The sequence below is a fragment of the Pecten maximus genome, chromosome 4 (assembly GCF_902652985.1).
Source record: "Pecten maximus chromosome 4, xPecMax1.1, whole genome shotgun sequence".
NCBI classification, from domain to species: Eukaryota; Metazoa; Mollusca; class Bivalvia; order Pectinida; family Pectinidae; genus Pecten; species Pecten maximus.
The window spans coordinates 46132789-46153026 of record NC_047018.1 but is presented as its reverse complement, the minus strand read 5'-3'; the positions used below and the strand labels follow the sequence as shown (position 1 = coordinate 46153026).

At 35.6% G+C, this 20238-nt stretch overlaps 1 protein-coding gene across 1 annotated transcript; it reads left to right on the top strand.

Moving 5' to 3' along the window:
* The first annotated feature begins 1481 nt into the window (after nucleotides 1-1481).
* Nucleotides 1482-14309, top strand: LOC117326256. The gene is made up of 6 exons (XM_033882934.1): nucleotides 1482-1653; nucleotides 8173-8359; nucleotides 8892-9119; nucleotides 10566-10644; nucleotides 11355-11465; nucleotides 12919-14309. The coding sequence occupies exons 1-6, from the start codon at nucleotides 1564-1566 to the stop codon at nucleotides 12998-13000; spliced, it is 777 nt and encodes a 258-aa protein (XP_033738825.1). The 5' UTR covers nucleotides 1482-1563; the 3' UTR covers nucleotides 13001-14309.
* Nucleotides 14310-20238: the final 5929 nt, after the last annotated feature.

The following is a 20238-nucleotide window of genomic DNA, read 5'->3' as shown; positions in this document are numbered from 1 at the left end:
CTTATAGAAGATATGTTATCAAGATAATATGCCGAAACACAATATAACAAAGAATTATAATTTAACTCATTCCATTATAACAATTATACACAACGAGAAAACTTTTTTTTCAAATAATTTTTTAATGTGTGTGTGTATTTCGGCACAAATTGCATGAAACTTGTAGAAAAAATAATCTGATACTTTCTCAATTAAGAAAAGTAAAATAAGCGCCTATATCATCTATTGTTAAACGTACATGTAGTGAATGAGCGAATAGTGAAAATTGGAGATAATATCTCATTTACATATTCAAATTGCTCATTTAAATATGATTCAAAAGGGCATAGTAACATTTAATTTTTTTTCTGGGGTCTGATCTAGCCCACCATCCTCCCTTTGGTGCCATTCCTATAAAGGACTACTTACAACCGGAAACCAGGGTGAAGTCTGATTTACATATTTGTTACTGTTAATCTTAAAATGAATTATAAAACATTAACCAAAATAACAGGTCCGGAGTTATATATGCGCATAGAGTACAAAATTCACTCTTGGATTTTCCTAACTACATGACAGTTGGTAAGATGCAGAAATGAATCAATACGTTTAAGGAAATCGTTTTCCTTCAAACGTTAGGTGAACGTTACTATACGTATGCTGAAGAATGTTATTGAATATATGAAACACAGCTTTCTGAACGCAGATAGACACAGAAATCTAATTTTCAAATGTACAGACTTTGATATTATATACAATGTATGTACCCTTTGTCTGATCTTCAATGAAATTAACCAAAACGTCGTGTTACGGTAACGCGACTTAAATACAAGGCTGATCTCAGGTTTTTGGTCTTGATTTCTTTCTTTTACAGCCCTTCCCACAGGAAAGGTATTGCTTTGCCCAATGAAATATTGTTATGTACGTATGGTTATTGAACACATTCGGACATTATGTAAACCTGTTCCAAGCGTGCAAAATAAGGTAAAGTCAACACAAATTATCATTCTAAATGTTGTACAAGGTTCGTCGTTTCAAGAAAACAGGACAACGTAACTATTCGGACATCGTTAAATGACGGACATAAATTGTCCAAACACTTAACTTAACTCATTCACCCCTCATTTCATTTCTCTGCATACACATACAAAATAACTTTGGTACGCGCATGGTATTATCACCAAAATGATTCAAACTGATATCATTTGGTTATCTGTGCTGAAACACATTAGAATCTGGTTCGTTCATTTATTTCACCATGCAGCAGTTTTATATTATAAACACCAGCATTTAAACTATGCCGTTTTTCTTTTTTTAAAGATATTTTTTGTTAGATATTGGTTGAAAAATAAAATCAAAAAAATCCAAGAAAACATATGACATTGTATGAAACGAAGAGGAAAAATGACAAAAAGTTTAAATTTTTGGCACGTAAGAAGCCTAAGAATCTTGCCTCAACAAGGGAAGTAACTCTTCAAATGTAGCTCTCTGAGTATTTCCCCTTTGGTTATGCACTTCCGCTCAAGGTAACTACAGACGCCATTTTCTGGTGTCCAGATAGAAAAGAAACTAGATAGGCATACTATGGGTTCTGGAGCGAGTAACGAAGCCGTCGGAGTTCCAGCCAACCCTCGGATGATCTATTCCGATGCTTTAGGGAAGAGAGAAAGGAAGGTAACAATAAATTTAGGGTACAAATTGAGTTCAACGAGACTCTGAGCACTGCTTCCTCAACAATATGTTGTAGAGGTTGACAGGCGATACAATCATAATAGGCGCTGTTTAACTATCAGCACATTAACGTCAGATAATAAATCCGCCGACCAGCGGCCTGTTATGATATAGGATTACTCCAAAAGGTTAGCACCGGCAAATCTGGTCGACACGGACCATACAATTTTTTTAAATGTCTATACATATAGGCTATTAGGCTATTATAATTAGCCCGAGTTTTCTCTGGCCCTGTCACCATGTCTGGTGTAGGGCCAGAGCGCACTACTATATGAAAACGTGGAATTATCCGACACTGTTTGGTGTCGGGGATATTTTTTCATGTTTAAAGTTATCCGAGGGCACCAGTGAATAGATAATTGTGGTGGATTAGGTTAATATAAACCTTTTTCACCTCCATACGAAATATATTCGCGATCCGAGGCCAGAAACCTCTAAATTTGCAATTATGCCCACAGGACAGGTAGTAAACAAACCAGACGCTGACAACGGCGTGCGGAAGAGTAACCGGGTGTCAACATCCAAGGGAGCCAAAGACAAGTCTAAATCAACGGGAGGATCATTTACCACTCCATGGACAGATGAGCCATGGACATGCAACATTTGCAATAACCTATATGAGGATCAGGACTCAAAACTGCTGGAATGCCAGCGCTGCGAAGGCCGCTTCTGTACTAAATGCCTGGATAAGGGAGATAATGAGTACACCGTGTTGTCAAAGTCGAATGCAATGTGGTTCTGCGCTCCATGCCGCGTACACATTGAGAAAAATATCAACAATGATAAGATGATAGAGCAGAAATGCAAGGAAATAATGAACGAGTTTGAAGAGAGGATCACAACAATCGAGGAAGCTCTGAAAAATAAATGTGACGAGCGAAAAGTCAGGGACATTATAAAAGAGGAGCTGGCTTCAGGAACAAAAGGAGATACACCACAGGAATCAACAACAACACAGCAAAAGGCAACATCCAACACGCAGGAAGTTCTCACGGAACTAGAGGACAGAAAGAAGAGGGAAAATAACATTCTAGTCTTTGGAGTAAAAGAACAAACTAACAATGATGGAAGTGAGAGGAAAAAAGAAGATGACAAAATTATACAGGACATGTTGTCCGCATGCAAGCTAACCAAGGAATTACTTGATGGCATTACAAAAGTGGCACGATTGGGAAAATTTAAGAAGCCAAAGGAGGAGTCAACAGAGTCAACAGAACCAGCAGGTATAAGGCCGATACTAGTCTCATTCGGAACAACAGATCACAAAAAATGTTTCTTCAGAAACATAAGTGAACTGCAAAAGCATGACAAGTATAAATCAACTAAGATAAGCAACGACCTCACGAAAAATGAAAGGGAAAAAGAGGCATCACTTAGAGAGGAGGCAAAGCGAATGAGTCAGGAACAATCGCAGTCGGGGAAATATGTCTTCCGTGTAAGGGGCCCACCCTGGAACAGAAAAATCGTACGGCAAACAAAGAAAGAAAATTAGATCCAGACAGGACAAAAAACCACCGAAACTCTCAGGATCGTCTGCAATGTTTTTACACAAATGCCGACAGTTTACCAAACAAATTACATGAATTAAAATTTAGATTAACAGGCAAAGAAGCTGATATAATTGGAATTACAGAAATATACCCGAAAAATGCCAGATATCTACCTCAGAAGTCTGAATTTCTCATCAATGGTTACGATCTATTTATGAATGATAACAACAAAAATTGTCATAGGGGAGTTGGTATATACGTAAAGGAAGGATTTAAAGGTGTAGAAGTAAATATAGGAAATGTATTCAAGGAAAGCGTATGGGTGAAAATCAATTTGTCAGATAAGAATTGCTTACTTATAGGATGCCTATATAAAAGCCCTAATTCAAGTGCAGAAAACGTGGAGGAGCTAAACAATATAATCGCAACAGTGTCATCTAACCCAGCATATAGTCATTTGTTACTAATAGGAGATATTAACATGCCAAAAATTAACTGGAATACTTGGTCATCCAACAATGATAGGGAAGGAGAAAACTTTATTGAATGCCTAAGAGACAACTACTTGTACCAACATGTAAGAGAACATACAAGGGACAGAAAAGGAAACGAACCCAGCATCCTGGATCTTATTATAACAAATGAGGATGAAATGATAAAAGATATCTCTTATGAAAGTCCTATTGGAAGTAGCGATCATCTGGTACTTATATTCGATTTTTTCTGCAAAACACTACAATCAGTAAATGAAACACCACGCTTGAAGTACAGTAAGGGGGATTACAATGGTATGAGAGGAGAAATGCCAGATGACTGGACAGGAATCATGCACGGAAATATAGCAGAATTGTACAGTAAATTTACCGATTTTATAACAAAACTTTCAAATCAATATATCCCAAAACACAAATTTAACAGCCACCAGGGAAACAAAAAGGATCACATGCCACTAAAAGAGTCTATTCTGAAAAAGATTAACAAAAAACACAGAGCATGGCAGCGCTACATGGAAACCAAATCTGAAGAAAAATATAAGGAATATGCGAAAATCAGAAACCAGCTGAAATGGGAAGTCAGAAAATCCAAAAGAGAACTTGAGAAAAAAATTGCCGAGGATATTAAGGAACAACCTAAGAAATTTTGGAAATATGTCAACTCCAAAAGAAAGGTCAAAACTGGAATTTCGGACCTTAAGGGTCTGAACGGAGATGATACAAAAATTGCAGTGAGAGATAAGGACAAAGCCGAAGTTCTCGCCAAGTTCTTCAGCAGTGTTTTTACCCAAGAACCCCTAGGAGACCTACCAGAATTCAACAAAAGCAACATAGTTCACCCGTTTGAGGATATCATATGCACTCAGCAAAAGGTTGAAAAACTGCTGTCGGATCTAAATGAAAATAAATCTCAAGGACCAGACATGATGCACCCTAAAATACTGAAAGAACTACGAAAACATATCAGTAAACCTCTGTCAGAAATATTTAACAAATCACTACAGGACGGTAAATTACCAGAAGCTTGGAAAGAGGCAAACATTACTGCTATTTTCAAAAAGGGCTCAAAATCAGAGGCAGGGAACTACAGACCAGTCAGTTTAACCAGCATAGTAGGAAAAACATTGGAAAAATTAGTAAGGGATAGCATAGTCAATCATATGAACATAAATAATCTACTCAGCAATAAACAATTTGGCTTTGTCTCCGGGAGATCTACACAACTTCAACTACTAATGGTTTTGGAAGAATGGACAGAAATAATTGATAATGGCGGTCAGCTGGATGTTGTATACATGGACTTCATGAAAGCCTTCGACAAAGTCCCACATCGTCGATTACTCGAGAAAATTAAAGGATACGGAATTAGTGATCAGGTCACTAACTGGATAAAAGACTTCCTCAGCAACAGATGTCAAAGAGTACTAGTAAATGGAGAATCCTCAAAAACGTACCCCGTAGTAAGCGGTATACCCCAAGGAAGCGTGCTTGGACCAATCTTGTTTGTAATATATATTAATGATTTACCTGGAATTCCCAAATCAAATTCCCCACTTTTTGCGGATGATACAAAACTATACCGAGAAATCAGAAATAATAACGATAAAGACATTCTGCAAAATGATCTCAGCAAACTTGAACAATGGTCTGCAAAATGGCTACTAAAATTCCACCCAAACAAATGCAAAGTGCTCTCAATTAACTCCAAAGAGAAAAGATTATATTACATGTCAGGAACAACGGGTGAAAAATTAGAACTAGAAAGTATAACATCAGAAAAGGACATTGGAGTGACAGTAGATGAAAATTTAAATTTTAGAACCCATATCCAGTTGGGAGTGAATAAAGCAAATAGTATTCTAGGACTAATTAGAAGAACATTCACATATTTAGACGAAAAGATGTTCAAACTATTATTTAAGGCACTAGTAAGACCCCATCTTGAATACGCCTCAAGCGTATGGAGTCCCTATAAGACGAGGGACATCGATTTGATAGAGAACGTCCAGAGGAGGGCCACAAAACTCATACCTGGTTTTAAAAACTTGTCGTACCCGGAACGCTTGCAGAGACTGAAACTGCCAACCTTAGAACACCGAAGGAATAGAGGTGACCTAATCAACGTCTTTAAAATCGTGAAGAATATTTATGACGAGCGAGTCACAACAAATATGTTCCAAATGGACACCACCAGCAGGACAAGGGGACACTCGCACAAAATATTCAAAAAACGATGTAACCTAGACATAAGAAAAAACTTTTTCAGCTTCAGGGTAGTAGATGTTTGGAACAATTTGCCACAACATGTTATAGATGCCGAGGAGGTTAAACAGTTTGAAATTGCACTGGACAATCACTGGGATAATACCAACAAATAACTTGTGTATATACAATGTATATGAAAAAGGACAAATTAACTCATTGCACACCAGATGTATATCACATTGTAAACATTGTAATATCAATTGATATGGACATAGAGGCTTACAGCCTGCGTCCATTATTTATCGTATTAAATCGTATTAAATCGTGTCGCTAAGAATCTGGTGTAAATACAATAAAATCGGGAGTGACATAACACCTAACGTTACCTTACATATATGGATAAATGAGATATTTATTTACCCCAGAACACCCATTTAGTCCCATCTAGGTGTTTTATTCCGTCCGTATAGACCCTCGCTTTACTCTAGTCAAAATTTCATACTTGACTCGATGCCATATTGCTAACTATGTAGGTCGCGGTCGGCCTAATTACCCTAATCAGTACGCGATGGAGCGAAAACGAAAAAATACAACATTTATTTGTATATATATTTTACCCCTTATAATTTATAAATAATGAATTTTTGAATTTAATATAACAGGTTTTGGGGAATAATAAGCTTAGTTATCTAAATTTAAACTATGCAAGAAGAAAAACACAATAAATCATATGTGGTCTTTTCGAACCATTGCGTTCCGATTCGGGTGGTTAGTCGTACTGTCACTTACAAAATGGCGGGTCAACAGTACGAAATTTTGACTAGCATAAAGCGAGGGTCTATACAGACGGAATAAAACACCTAGATGGGACTAAATGGGTGTTCTGGGGTAAATAAATATCTCATTTATCCATATATGTATGGTAGGTGTTATGTCACTCCCGATTTTATTGTATTTACACCAGATTCTTAGCGACACCAAATGGTGTTGGATAATTCCACGTTTTCATATAGTAGTGCGCTCTGGCCCTACACCAGACATGGTGACAGGGCCAGAGAAAACTCGGGCTAACATAACACCTACCTTACATGTATGGATAAATGAGATATTTATTTACCCCGGAACACCCATTTAGTACAATCTAGGTGTTTTATTCCGTCCGTATAGACCTTCGCTTTACACTAGTCAAAACTTCATACTTGACTCGATGCCATATTGCTAACTATGTAGTTCGCGGGCGGCTAATTACCGTAATCAGTGTGCAATGGAGCGAAAAGAAAAAAATACAACATTTATTTTTATATATTTAATTTACCCCTTATATATAAATTTATTTATATTATTTATAAATAATGAATTTTTGAAGTTAATATAACAGGTTTGGGGAAATAATAAGCTTAGTTCTCTTAATTTAAACTATGCAAGAAGAAAAACACAATAAATGATATATGATCTTTTCAGTCCAATGCGTTCCGATTCAGGGTGGTTAGCCGTACTGTCACTTAAAAAATGGCGGGTCAACTGTACGAAATTTTGACTAGCGTAAAGTGAAGGTCTATATGGACGGAATAAAACACCTAGATGGTACTAAATGGGTGTTCTGGGGTAAATAAATATCTCATTTATACATGTAACTGTAAGGTAGGGGTTATGTCACACCCAATTTTATTGTATTTGCACCAAATTCTTAGGGACACCAAACGGTGTCGGATAATTCCACATTTTCATATAGTAATGAGCTCTGGCCCTACACCAGACATGGTGACAGGGCCAGAGAAACTAGAGGGCTAACTTGTAGGCTATTAGATTATAAGTATAACATCAGAAAACCCCGGATTAACTACCGTACTGCAGTACAATTTCCACGGTATACAGGGTAAAATATTTTAATTATACTATCACACATCAATACCTAAAACAAAAGAAAACAGGCCGTAACATCAGAACCTAAAACATTTAAAGACATCCTGACCAGCAGTGTAATAGAGAGATCTGTACTGTATAAGTACTGTATATGTTGGTCACCACTCCAAAGGGACCCAGATACCAACAATAACGACCAGTATGAAAACTTGTTCTTCATATATGTATAAGTAGTAAAATAATCTGTACAAATCTTTTACAAAGTTCTCAGTCCAAAAGTCTTTTATACTGCAAAATGCCTCAAATTTGATTCTTCCTTCAAGTATCTCAATCACCTACTTTTTAAACAGTTGAAGGCATTGCATGTACACCATACTGTAATTGGCAATATAAATATATTTTTTTTGTAGCGTCTACGTATTGATGCTCCAGTCTTGGTAGATGTAGAACATGGTTCCATCCGCTACAGGTACGGAAACAAGGATTCATCCGAGAATGTAGATCCACACAAGACCAAGGGAAAACCATTTGAGGGAACGGACAGGATCGACAAAGATCACTACTTCTACCATGCAAGACTCAACGACTTCAGCGAGAGTAAATATTTATATATGTTTTTTGTTAATCAAGCTGTTCGACTTTATTGTTTATGTCTGTAGAGAACTGGACAGGGCTGAACGCCTAATGGTGGCCAGGTAGCTCAAATGGTAAGAGAGTCTGTCCAGAGTTCAGAGGGCTTGGGTTTGAGTCCCTGTCTGGTCATTGTGTTTTTCTTCTATTACATTTCCAAATGGTAGAAAATTTGTATTAGAGAAATATTTTATTCCTTTTTACATTTAGCTATACCTATTTTAAATATAAAAATAGACGACTAGAATATGATGTCATGTCGTTATACGTATGTGTAGTTTGATAATAGTCATATGGTTAAAGTTTTGCTATTGAAGGTCAACTAAGAAAAATTTCTATAAATCTATACCTATTCATAACCCATGTGTAGTGTCATTTCAGTCATTTTATCTTTTTTAGCAAAACATTCAAATATATTTTTCTTAGATAATATAAACAAAAATTACTGATAGGTTTAATTTAACTAAGTTTTCTTGCAAGTGTTGATTATTTTTGACAGAGGGTTCTCGTGAAAAGGAAGATGACTTCAAGTTTATGTATGTGCAGAAAGGCCCCAATCGGGCTAAACAAAAGAAATTATTTTACGTATACGGAAGAGGATGGAATGCTATGGATGGAAAACGGACCCTTCCCACAGAATCTAAACAGGAAGGCAAAGATTTTGCGTGGCCAGTGGAGACAAGGATTCCTAATGATGTGTACTACAATGTAAACTTTATACCCCAGGGTAAGTATAAATTTAAGTTTATTTTCCCAGTTTATCTCTGAAATTTAATAAGATACCTTGTAAAAGTTTATGAGTTATATAGAACTTCTCGTCTCTTGAGATTTCCATGAAAAGCCATGGAATGTTGAGGGAATTTTTACTTCTTCCATGGAGTTTTTGGACCAATTTTTCCATGAAATTCCATGAAGTATAGAAAAATATCATACATGAAAATGCAACTGGACCTTAGTTGAAAACATTCATGTTTTTCCATAGAATTCCATTTTTTCCATGGAATTCCATGTTTGTCCATGGAATTCCATGTTTGTCCATGGAAATCTATTGCAAATCATGAAATCTGAATGTATCCTATAGGAAGCTAGTAGTGGCTGTGTATTTTGGATTCATTTAAACCATGCAATCATCAAGTGGAGTATGGTACACGATATACAGGCCTTTCATGAAGATGGTCAGGACTCTTCTAATTCTTCTAAAAAATAATCAGAAGGTTCACAAGATGCCTTTCATAAACCTCTAAAATTAGAAATCTCCTCAGCTTGTTACCAAAACATACTTAGAAATTAAACCCGGTCAACAAACATAGTCAGTATACCGGTAGGTATCTGGATAAGACAAGTTAAGCGTTCATTGTGAGACTTATATCAGAGGTTTGTGAAAAAGGCACTGCATGAAATTTCAAGAGGTTGTATAAATAAAAGTTTGTGAACAAACATATATATTTGTTTTTGCCAAACTTGCAGAAAACTTTTTATTTCCTTGTATGAGTTCTGTTTAGGTGATACTATAGATGTCATGTAATTTGGGGAGCTCCGCCCATTCTTTTGTAAGGGAAATAACTAGTTATCCAGGTCATATGTGATAGGTCAACTGTAGTGGTGTAACAATTCACTGATGGATCGATGTATTGTATCGTAGTGTGGTGCATTGATGCATTGTCTATCCTTGATTTGTATCGCAATTAAATGTGTAGTTATCTCCCTTGACCAACGTTAGCATACGTTTTGTAGTAATTCCAGCGGCTTATATAGCTGCCCGTTGGAGTTCTTTCAAATCTAAATTATCTTAATTCAAGAACACTTCGTGGAAAAACGGACAAAACATATGTGTTTTGTAATAAATATAGGCAAAGACTCAAATATTCTGGAATTACTACAAACAAAACACGAGTACTGTATGATGGAATACCAGATATCTGACAGGTCATCAGCTTCTCATATAACGCGATACGTATCGTATCATGACCCCTGTATCGTGATACAAATTGTATTGCTACCCACCTTGTGATACAAAGCTCTAATCAAATGTCATTGGACAGTAGGATCAATTTCAGCCCTTCGTTGTTCTGCATTCCAGAACCCCATATAATACCTACTTGAAAAATTCATCTCCACAATGCATTTTGTATAGATTTTAAACAATTCTAATTCTTCGGATTTTATTTTCCAGAAGCTGAACTATTGGAGGAATCAGCTGAGGACAGACTTATTGTAGATCTATCGTCTACTGCCAACAAACAGGAAATAGAGTAAGTAGTCGTAGACTTATTGTAGATCTATTGTCCTCGGCCAAACAACAGGAAATAGAGTAGGTAGTCGTAGACTTATTGTAGATCTATCGTCTACTGTCAACAAACAGGAAATAGAGTAGGTAGTCGTAGACTTATTGTAGATCTATTGTCCTCGGCCAAACAACAGGAAATAGAGTAGGTAGTCGTAGACTTATTGTAGATCTATCGTCCACTGTCAACAAACGGTAAATAGAGTAGGTAGTCGTAGACTTATTGTAGATCTATTATCCTCGGCCAAACAACAGAAAAAAGAGTAGGTAGTCATAGACTTATTGTAGATCAATCGTCCACTGTCAACAAACGGTAAATACTAATAGAGTAGGTAGTTGTAGACTTACTGTAGATATATCGTCCTCAGCCAACGAATGGGAAATGGAGAATTAGTCAAAGTCTTAATCCCTGCCAAAATTGAGGGCAAGGTAGATGATATATTATGTGTTTGTTGTTTTTTTTCTGTAAACTTTGGACATATAATCATTTACTAAATGTTGTATTTTGTCAATTTATTTTGTTTTCAATGATTTTCCTTTGGGTTATGTCCCTTTGATGCTTTTGTAAAACACATACTTGCCAACTTTCCCGATTCAGTCGGGAATTTCCCAATTTCAGACTCCCTGCCCCTGTTTTAAACAGATAAAACGTTGACAGCATTTTTGTGTTATTTTCAGACTCAGTTTGACAGATGCAGATACAGCAAAGGACATACAGAAAAAGATTGCATACAAAATTCTCAAGTCAGCGAGTAATATCCACATATGTCATAAGGGGAAGGAGATCAGGTACGTCAGGTCAGAAATAAATAAAAAAAAACTAGATTATATTATGACATAAGTTTATCAATTAAAGATATACACTTGAGTACCAGCTCACCATACATAGAATAAGTTAAGATAGGTGTATAAGATTTGATCTTTAATAACTAAATGTAGAAGTCAATACGAGGGTTAGGGGTGGGGACACAACATCCTAGAAGGTAGGGTGTAAGAATTGAACCTGCTGCCCCCATTGCATGATCGTAAGAGGCGAATCAATTTGGGATCTTATCTTTTCTCTTCTTTCTGAACAACTTTCTTCTTCCTAATGTCTCCCTTGACAATGCCTCACTTTTGGTCTTCAGTTGAGCGTTCGCCCCTGTGAGGAAGGCTTTGGGTTCTGTCCCCTGGCCGAGACATACCAGAGTCTTTAAAAATGGTAGTCGCTGCTCCTGCTTAGCCCTCAGCATAGTTTGCCCGTTGTCAGTTTAATGTGACCGGGTGGGGTGTCCTTCTGGGTGTCTTCGGCTGTATGCTTCAGTGAGATAGCACTATAAATCGACAAAAGTTCCGGCCTATCACAAGGAGACTTAACACAAACATACCGCAGCCTCCCAAAACACACATACGCACTTATACCACATGCATGCATATCACACGCATAGGAGGCCGTTCTTAAATGACCTTAGCTGTTGATAGGACGTTAAACAAATCAAACCAAACCAAATCGAACCAAAGGTAGTGAATCGTAAAAATCTAGACGAACCTGCTGTGGGTGAAGGTGTATACAAGAGGTGTCACCAAAAACAATGAGCCCAACACATAGGTTCTTTTGATAGTCCAATTTCTTAATAGAGAGCATTGTTTACATGTTTCACTTATAGGACTGTCATCAGAACAACAATAACTTATTGTGACATCTTAGATACATGTGTAAACATCAGAAATTGATAATGTCATCAGCGAATTGCACAAAAAACAGCCAAACAGCAATTTGGCAGAGAAATAAATTTGATGTGTAGATGAAGTTAATAGTGCACTTAATCAACACATCAAAATTATTTACAATTTTGTATGTATTGTTCCCGACTCTTTCCCTTTATTACTGTAATTAGGAAGAATCATGTATTCATATCCCAGCCCTACGAAGTACCTAGCATGTATACCTGTACATTACACCTGTGTATACCTGTACATTACACCTGTGTATACCTATACATTACACCTGTATATACCTGTACATTACACCTTTATAAACCTATACATTACACCTGTGTGTACCTGTACATTACACCTGTGTATAACTATACATTACACCTGTGTATACCTGTACATTACACCTGTATATACCTATACATTACACCTGTACATTACACCTGTATATACATGTACATTACACCTGTATATACCTATACATTACACCTGTATATACCTGTACATTACACCTGTATATTACACCTGTATTTACTTGTATTTCCAGAGATGAAGATGTGATTGGTGACCTTAGGGACCCAGAAGAAGGCAGCTGGACAGTATTTAAAGTGACCATGAGGCTTATCTAAGTTACACTGTCGGGAAGTAAAATAAATAGCACTGGATCTTTCAGTATTCTGATGAACTTTCATATTCTTATTGAAGTTGCAGTAATTTTGGGAGGTGTTAGATAACTTGTTTAAGATCAGTTAAGTTTTTATGATAGTTCTGAAATAAGCCCATAATGACCAGAGTTTAAGGGTATAGAATTAAATTGGTGATTTAGAGAAAAAGCTGCCATTCGATAATGCCAGTATTTGGTTGTGGAGCCTCCGTGTAATACCAGTACAGTGTCAAGCGATAGTCTGTACAGCTCTCGACACGGGTGACTTGCCCCGACATTTTCCCCTCCGCGTGGTGAAAAAATTGTACGGTTTATTGCGGGAAATTTACTAATGAAAAGTATGTTCCGTTCCCAAAATGGGGTTCCGGAATCCGAATCCGAATTTCAGGACTGTTGAGTACAAATAACGTTACGGAAATCTGGTCCTGTGCATTTCCATCCAGACTGCGAGTTTTCCGGCCTATCGGCGTCCGGATTATCGCGGGTCCACTGTATTCACAATAAAACCTCATGATACAATTATAAGATTTTTTTGGCATTTTAAAAAGGTGTAGCAATATATATTAAGCGTTATGCTATAATTCTCAAATTATTTAAGAATGAAATAGAAAAGGGATCTAGAGATATGTTGGCAGTAAGCCTTTTGGAATGACATTATATAAAGGTTTCACTTGGTGATGTATAGAGGTTGGATGTTTACCAGGTAAGATATGGTACTTAAAACATTTTACATGACAAGGAATGCCATTAATAAATTAACTGTTCCATAAATGAGATATGTACTAGGAATTGATGTTTTGAAGTTTCTCTAGATACATTGTCGTAATAATTAGCAATGTAAGTGGTTTTCAGTTCCTGGAAACTGAAGGTTTCTGAACAGCGATGGTTTTTTTTATTAATTGATGTCAATATTAATATTGATTATAATTAATCTTTTTTTTTATTGAAACTTGAAAACTATTGATCGATTTCCACTGTTTTTTACACTGTATTAATTAAATTAACTAAATTTTCTTATATTTTATGAGGGAGAAAACATGCAGGAAGTTTGAAAAGCAAATATCCATGTAAAATCACCAATATATGTTGTAGTATAAATCAATACTAATATGTATATGAATAATTCTATGCAATGATTAAATATCTGTCTCTGTAATCTCGGTTCCTTCCCTGATAACATGCTGGACATGTAAAGCTGTTTTATCTTACTTTTATTCTTAGTTGTCATTTTAGCTTTATATAATGATTAGGTAATAATATTCATAATAATTTTTCTTTTTTTGTTCTTTACTTACTGCCAATTCACATAAATAGATTAAAGTATAAATGTCAAATTCTTTCGTAAGACTAAATACAGGTTGTACACGAAAATATGAAAATTGTAGTAGATCTATAATTAAAGTTATTAGACTTGTTTGTACTCAATTTTATTTGTGATATTTTATTAAGTATGTGTAAGAAGAGCTCCTTAAGAGGAATTGCTTTCGACAAACTAGTTTTTATTCATACTTTTTCAAAACCATTATTCGAGCAATTTTTACATTACTATCTTGTCATCTTACCATTACATTTGCTACCATTTTTTTATGGCTATTTCATCACCAATTAAGAAAACACATATTTCAAAATAAATAAAAGAAATTTTCTTTTTTTTTATGACAATTTCATCGCCAATTAAGAAAACAGATATTTTAAAATAAATGAAAGAAACTTCCTTGCAACAAGTAATATACCATGCGATATGCAATAATAAACTCTGTCCAATTGTAGTATAGAGAAGGATTATGTATGATGGTCATTCATCAGATTTCTATTTTTGTATCTGTATAAGTATATATAAATATAAGGGAAGATTCTATTTATAATCAATGTCTGAAATCCAAGTTTTGTTACTACAGTGTACTTGTATGTATCATACACCGAATCAACACGCTACTTTCTATTCTCAACTTCCGAAAAATTGTTATACTTAATTGTTACATAGCAGCTTAAATATTAACTTTGTTTGAAAAACTTTTGGATAATATAGATTTATGATAATATTTTTGTAGAATTTTAAGTTTAATTTTGATCCTACTATTGTTTCCATTGCATATTTAACCACTGTTTTTAACTTGAACAAGATTATGGGATTGTAGGCTTTTCAAATTGCCTTTTGTCCATTGTCTGTCCATCCGTTACCTGACCTTAAAAATCTGTTTAGCTCTATTTCTGAAATTTTCTGTCTTCCCTATCAGGTCTAGAATGTAGTTATAGATATTACATTTTGGGACTGATCAGAAACCAAGATGGACGACAGGCGGCCATCTTGGATATTGAATTTTGAAGTTTGTTTTACAGAGAGCTGTAGTATATCGGTAAATAATGGAAGGAACTGAATGGATCGCTCTTCACTTAAACAGAGATTAAGTGTTCTGTTTATACTTAAGGAATCAATACTCTGACTTTTAAACGACGATACCAATACATGTACCTGATTTACAACCGATAATTTGAAAGTAACAGAAAGAAGGGACAAATTCAAAGAAATGGTGATCGTCCATACCCGCGGGGATCTTCTGTTTTAGTGTGTTTTTTCTTCATCATTGATGTGTTAACATTGTACAGAATTCATTTGATATAAGGAATCTGTTTTGAGAGATATGTAGCCGTATTTACTAGGAAGCTGGGCTTCAAATGTACATAATATATACCAATTTTTCCATTTAAATCTTATATATGACATGTTATAACAATAAACTGTGAAAAATGAAGTTTCTTTCAATTTTGTACAGCTTTCCTTTTGGTCATTCATTTAGGCATATGGAGTTGTCAATCATAAAGTTTGGTCAATGTGAGAAATATTCACAAAGTTTGGTCAATGTGCGATATAAATCACGAGGTTAGGTCAATGTGAGATATAAATCACCAGTTTAGGTCAATGTGAGATATAAATCACGAGGTTAAGTCAAAGTGAGATATAAACCACGAGGTTAGGTCAATGTGAGATATAAATCACGAGGTTAGGTCAATGTGAGATATAAATCACCAGTTTAGGTCAATGTGAGATGTAAATCACACAGTTTGGTCAATGTGAGATATATATCACGAGGTTAGGTCAATGTGAGATATAAATCACGAGGTTAGGTCAATGTGAGATATAAACCACGAGGTTAGGTCAATGTGAGATATAATCACGAGGTTAAGTCAATGTGAGATATAAATCACCAGGTTAGGTCAATGTGATATAAACCACGAAGTTAGATCAATGTGAGATATAAATCACAAGGTTAGGTCAATGTGAGATATAAATCACAAGGTTAGGTCAATGTGAGATATAAATCAGGAGGTTAGGTCAATGTGAGATTTAAATCAGGAGGTTAGGTCAATGTGAGATATAATCACGAGGTTAAGTCAATGTGAGATATAAATCACCAGGTTAGGTCAATGTGAGATATAAATCACAAGGTTAGGTCAATGTGAGATATAAATCAGGAGGTTAGGTCAATGTGAGATATAATCACGAGGTTAGGTCAGTATGAGATATAAATCACCAGGTTAGGTCAATGTGAGATGTAAATCACCAGGTTAGGTCAATGTGAGATATAAATCACCAGGTTAGGTCAATGTGAGATATAAATCACCAGGTTAGGTCAATGTGAGATGTAAATCACAAGGTTAGGTCAATGTGAGATATAAATCACCAGTTTAGGTCAATGTGAGATATAAACCACGAGGTTAGGTCAATGTGAGATATCAATCACAATGTGAGATATAAATCAGGAGGTTAGGTCAATGTGAGATATAAATCAGGAGGTTAGGTCAATGTGAGATATAAATCACAAGGTTAGGTCAATGTGAGATATAAATCACGAGGTTAGGTCAATGTGAGATATAAACCAGAGGTTAGGTCAATGTGAGATGTAAATCACCAGGTTAGGTCAATGTGAGATATAAATCACGAGGTTAGGTCAATGTGAGATATAAACCACGAGGTTAGGTCAATGTGAGATATAATCACGAGGTTAGGTCAGTATGAGATATAAATCACCAGGTTAGGTCAATGTGAGATATAAATCACCAGGTTAGGTCAGTATGAGATATAAATCACGAGGTTAGGTCAATGTGAGATATAAACCACCAGGTTAGGTCAAAGTGAGATATAAATCAGGAGGTTAGGTCAATGTGAGATATAAATCAGGAGGTTAGGTCAATGTGAGATATAATCACGAGGTTAAGTCAATGTGAGATATAAATCACCAGTTTAGGTCAATGTGAGATATAAATCACCAGGTTAGGTCAAAGTGAGATATAAATCACCAGGTTAGGTCAATGTGAGATATAAATCACGAGGTTAGGTCAATGTGAGATATAAATCACCAGGTTAGGTCAATGTGAGATATGAATCACGAGGTAAGGTCAATGTGAGATATAGATCACGAGGTTAGGTCAATGTGAGATATAAATCACGATGTTAGGTCAATGTGAGATATAAACCACGAGGTTAGGTCAATGTGAGATATAAACCACGAGGTTAGGTCAATGTCAGATATAAATCACGAGGTTAAGTCAATGTGAGATATAAATCACCAGGTTAGGTCAATGTGAGATATAAATCACCAGGTAAGGTCAATGTGAGATATAAATCACCAGGTTAGGTCAATGTGAGATATAAATCACGAGGTTAGGTCAATGTGAGATATAAATCACGAGGTTAGGTCAATGTGAGATATAAACCACGAGGTTAGGTCAATGTGAGATATAAATCACACCAGGTTAGGTCAATGTGAGATATAAATCACCAGGTTAGGTCAATGTGAGAGATAAATCACGAGGTTAGGTCAATGTGAGATATATATCACGAGGTTAGGTCAATGTGAGATATAAATCACCAGGTTAGGTCAATGTGAGATATAAATCACCAGGTTAGGTCAATGTGAGATATCAATCACCATGTTAGGTCAATGTGAGATATAAATCACCAGGTTAGGTCAATGTGAGATATATACCACGAGGTTAGGTCAATGTGAGATATAAATCACGAGGTTAGGTCAATGTGAGATATAAATCACCAGGTTAGGTCAATGTGAGATATAAATCACCAGGTTAGGTCAATGTGAGATATAAATCACCAGGTTAGGTCAATGTGAGATATAAATCACCATGTTAGGTCAATGTGAGATATAAATCACCATGTTAGGTCAATGTGAGATATAAATCACCAGGTTAGGTCAATGTGAGATATAAATCACCAGGTTAGGTCAATGTGAGATATGAATCACGAGGTTAGGTCAATGTGAGATATAAATCACGAGGTTAGGTCAATGTGAGATATAAATCACCAGGTTAGGTCAATGTGAGATATAAATCACCAGGTTAGGTCAATGTGAGATATAAATCACCATGTTAGGTCAATGTGAGATATAAATCACCAGGTTAGGTCAATGTGAGATATAAATCACGAGGTTAGGTCAATGTGAGATATAAATCACGAGGTTAGGTCAATGTCAGATATAAATCACCAGGTTAGGTCAATGTGAGATATAAATCACCAGGTTAGGTCAATGTGAGATATATACCACGAGGTTAGGTCAATGTGAGATATAAATCACCAGGTTAGGTCAATGTGAGATATAAATCACCAGGTTAGGTCAATGTGAGATATAAATCACCAGGTTAGGTCAATGTGAGATATAAATCACCAGGTTAGGTCAATGTGAGATATAAATCACCATGCTTGGTCAATGTGAGATATAAATCACCATGTTAGGTCAATGTGAGATATAAATTACCAGGTTAGGTCAATGTGAGATATAAATCACCAGGTTAGGTCAATGTGAGATATGAATCACCAGGTTAGGTCAATGTGAGATATAAATCACGAGGTTAGGTCAATGTGAGATATAAATCACGAGGTTAGGTCAATGTGAGATATAAATCACCAGGTTAGGTCAATGTGAGATATAAATCACCATGTTAGGTCAATGTGAGATATAAATCACCAGGTTAGGTCAATGTGAGATATAAATCACCAGGTTAGGTCAATGTGAGATATAAATCACCAGGTTAGGTCAATGTGAGATATAAATCACCAGGTTAGGTCAATGTGATATATAAATCACGAGGTTAGGTCAATGTCAGATATAAATCACCAGGTTAGGTCAAGGTGAGATATAAATCACGAGGTTAGGTCAATGTGAGATATAAATCACCAGGTTAGGTCAATGTGAGATATAAACCACGAGGTTAGGTCAATGTGAGATATTAATCACACAGTTAGGTCATTGTGAGATATAAATCACGAGGTTAGCTCAATGTGAGATATCAATCACGAGGTTAGGTCAATGTGAGATATAAATCACGAGGTAGGGTCAATGTGAGATATAATCACGAGGTTGGGTCAATGTGAGATATAAATCACCAGGTTAGGTCAATGTGAGATATGAATCACGACTTTATAATAACATCACCCGTAGTTCGTTTTAATTAGACATATAAAAACCCTTTTTAAACCCCCATTACATAAAACATATATTCAAAATAATCTTTGAATAAATTTCTTATATAAAATAATATTGCTAATTCATATTCGCCTGATCAACCTGAAAACAGAAAGTAAGTAATACGATTGTTCTTTTCATGATTTTCCAACATTTTATTTGTATTTACGGGACACAAATTATAATTCGTGCAAAAATATCTATAGAAACATACCTAACATTAGAGAGAAAGTATTTAAGTAAACGACGTCGTTGGTGAATCATGTTATTATGACCTAGTTTTACGTTAAGAAGGATTAAAGAGGGCATCAGAAATGCACAATTTCTATTGAAGAAATCTGTGTCTGAAGGATGATTATACGCGTGTTTGTGCCTACATGTAATGAAATCAACGCCGAAATGTACATGGAAAAGGCCTATCGTATACAAATACTGTATGTTTTTGCGGTAATAAGTGATACTTCGGGTCAATTTAAGAATTTTTAGGACTTAATACTCGAAGAACTTTGGTTTATCTTGCGAGTAAAACTGCCTTATTAATGTATAAAGATGATAACTTTTACTATTTGGAAAAAATACATATTTTCCAGTAAGTTTAATTTTGACGACCTAAACTTTTTTCAAACCCTCTTTAACAAGGTACATATATGAAGATGCATACGTATTGATTATTTTGATACAATAATTCACCATGCAACATATAACTTAACACATGTATCTAGTA

Excerpts from the sequence above, each read along its gene's own strand:
- LOC117326256 (XM_033882934.1), top strand. The coding sequence starts at position 1,564 with ATGGGTTCTGGAGCGAGTAACGAAGCCGTCGGAGTTCCAGCCAACCCT. Across the intron at positions 1,654-8,172 it reads TAGGGAAGAGAGAAAGGAAG|CGTCTACGTATTGATGCTCC; the intron begins GTAACAATAAAT and ends TTTTTTTTGTAG. Across the intron at positions 8,360-8,891 it reads ACTCAACGACTTCAGCGAGA|AGGGTTCTCGTGAAAAGGAA; the intron begins GTAAATATTTAT and ends TATTTTTGACAG.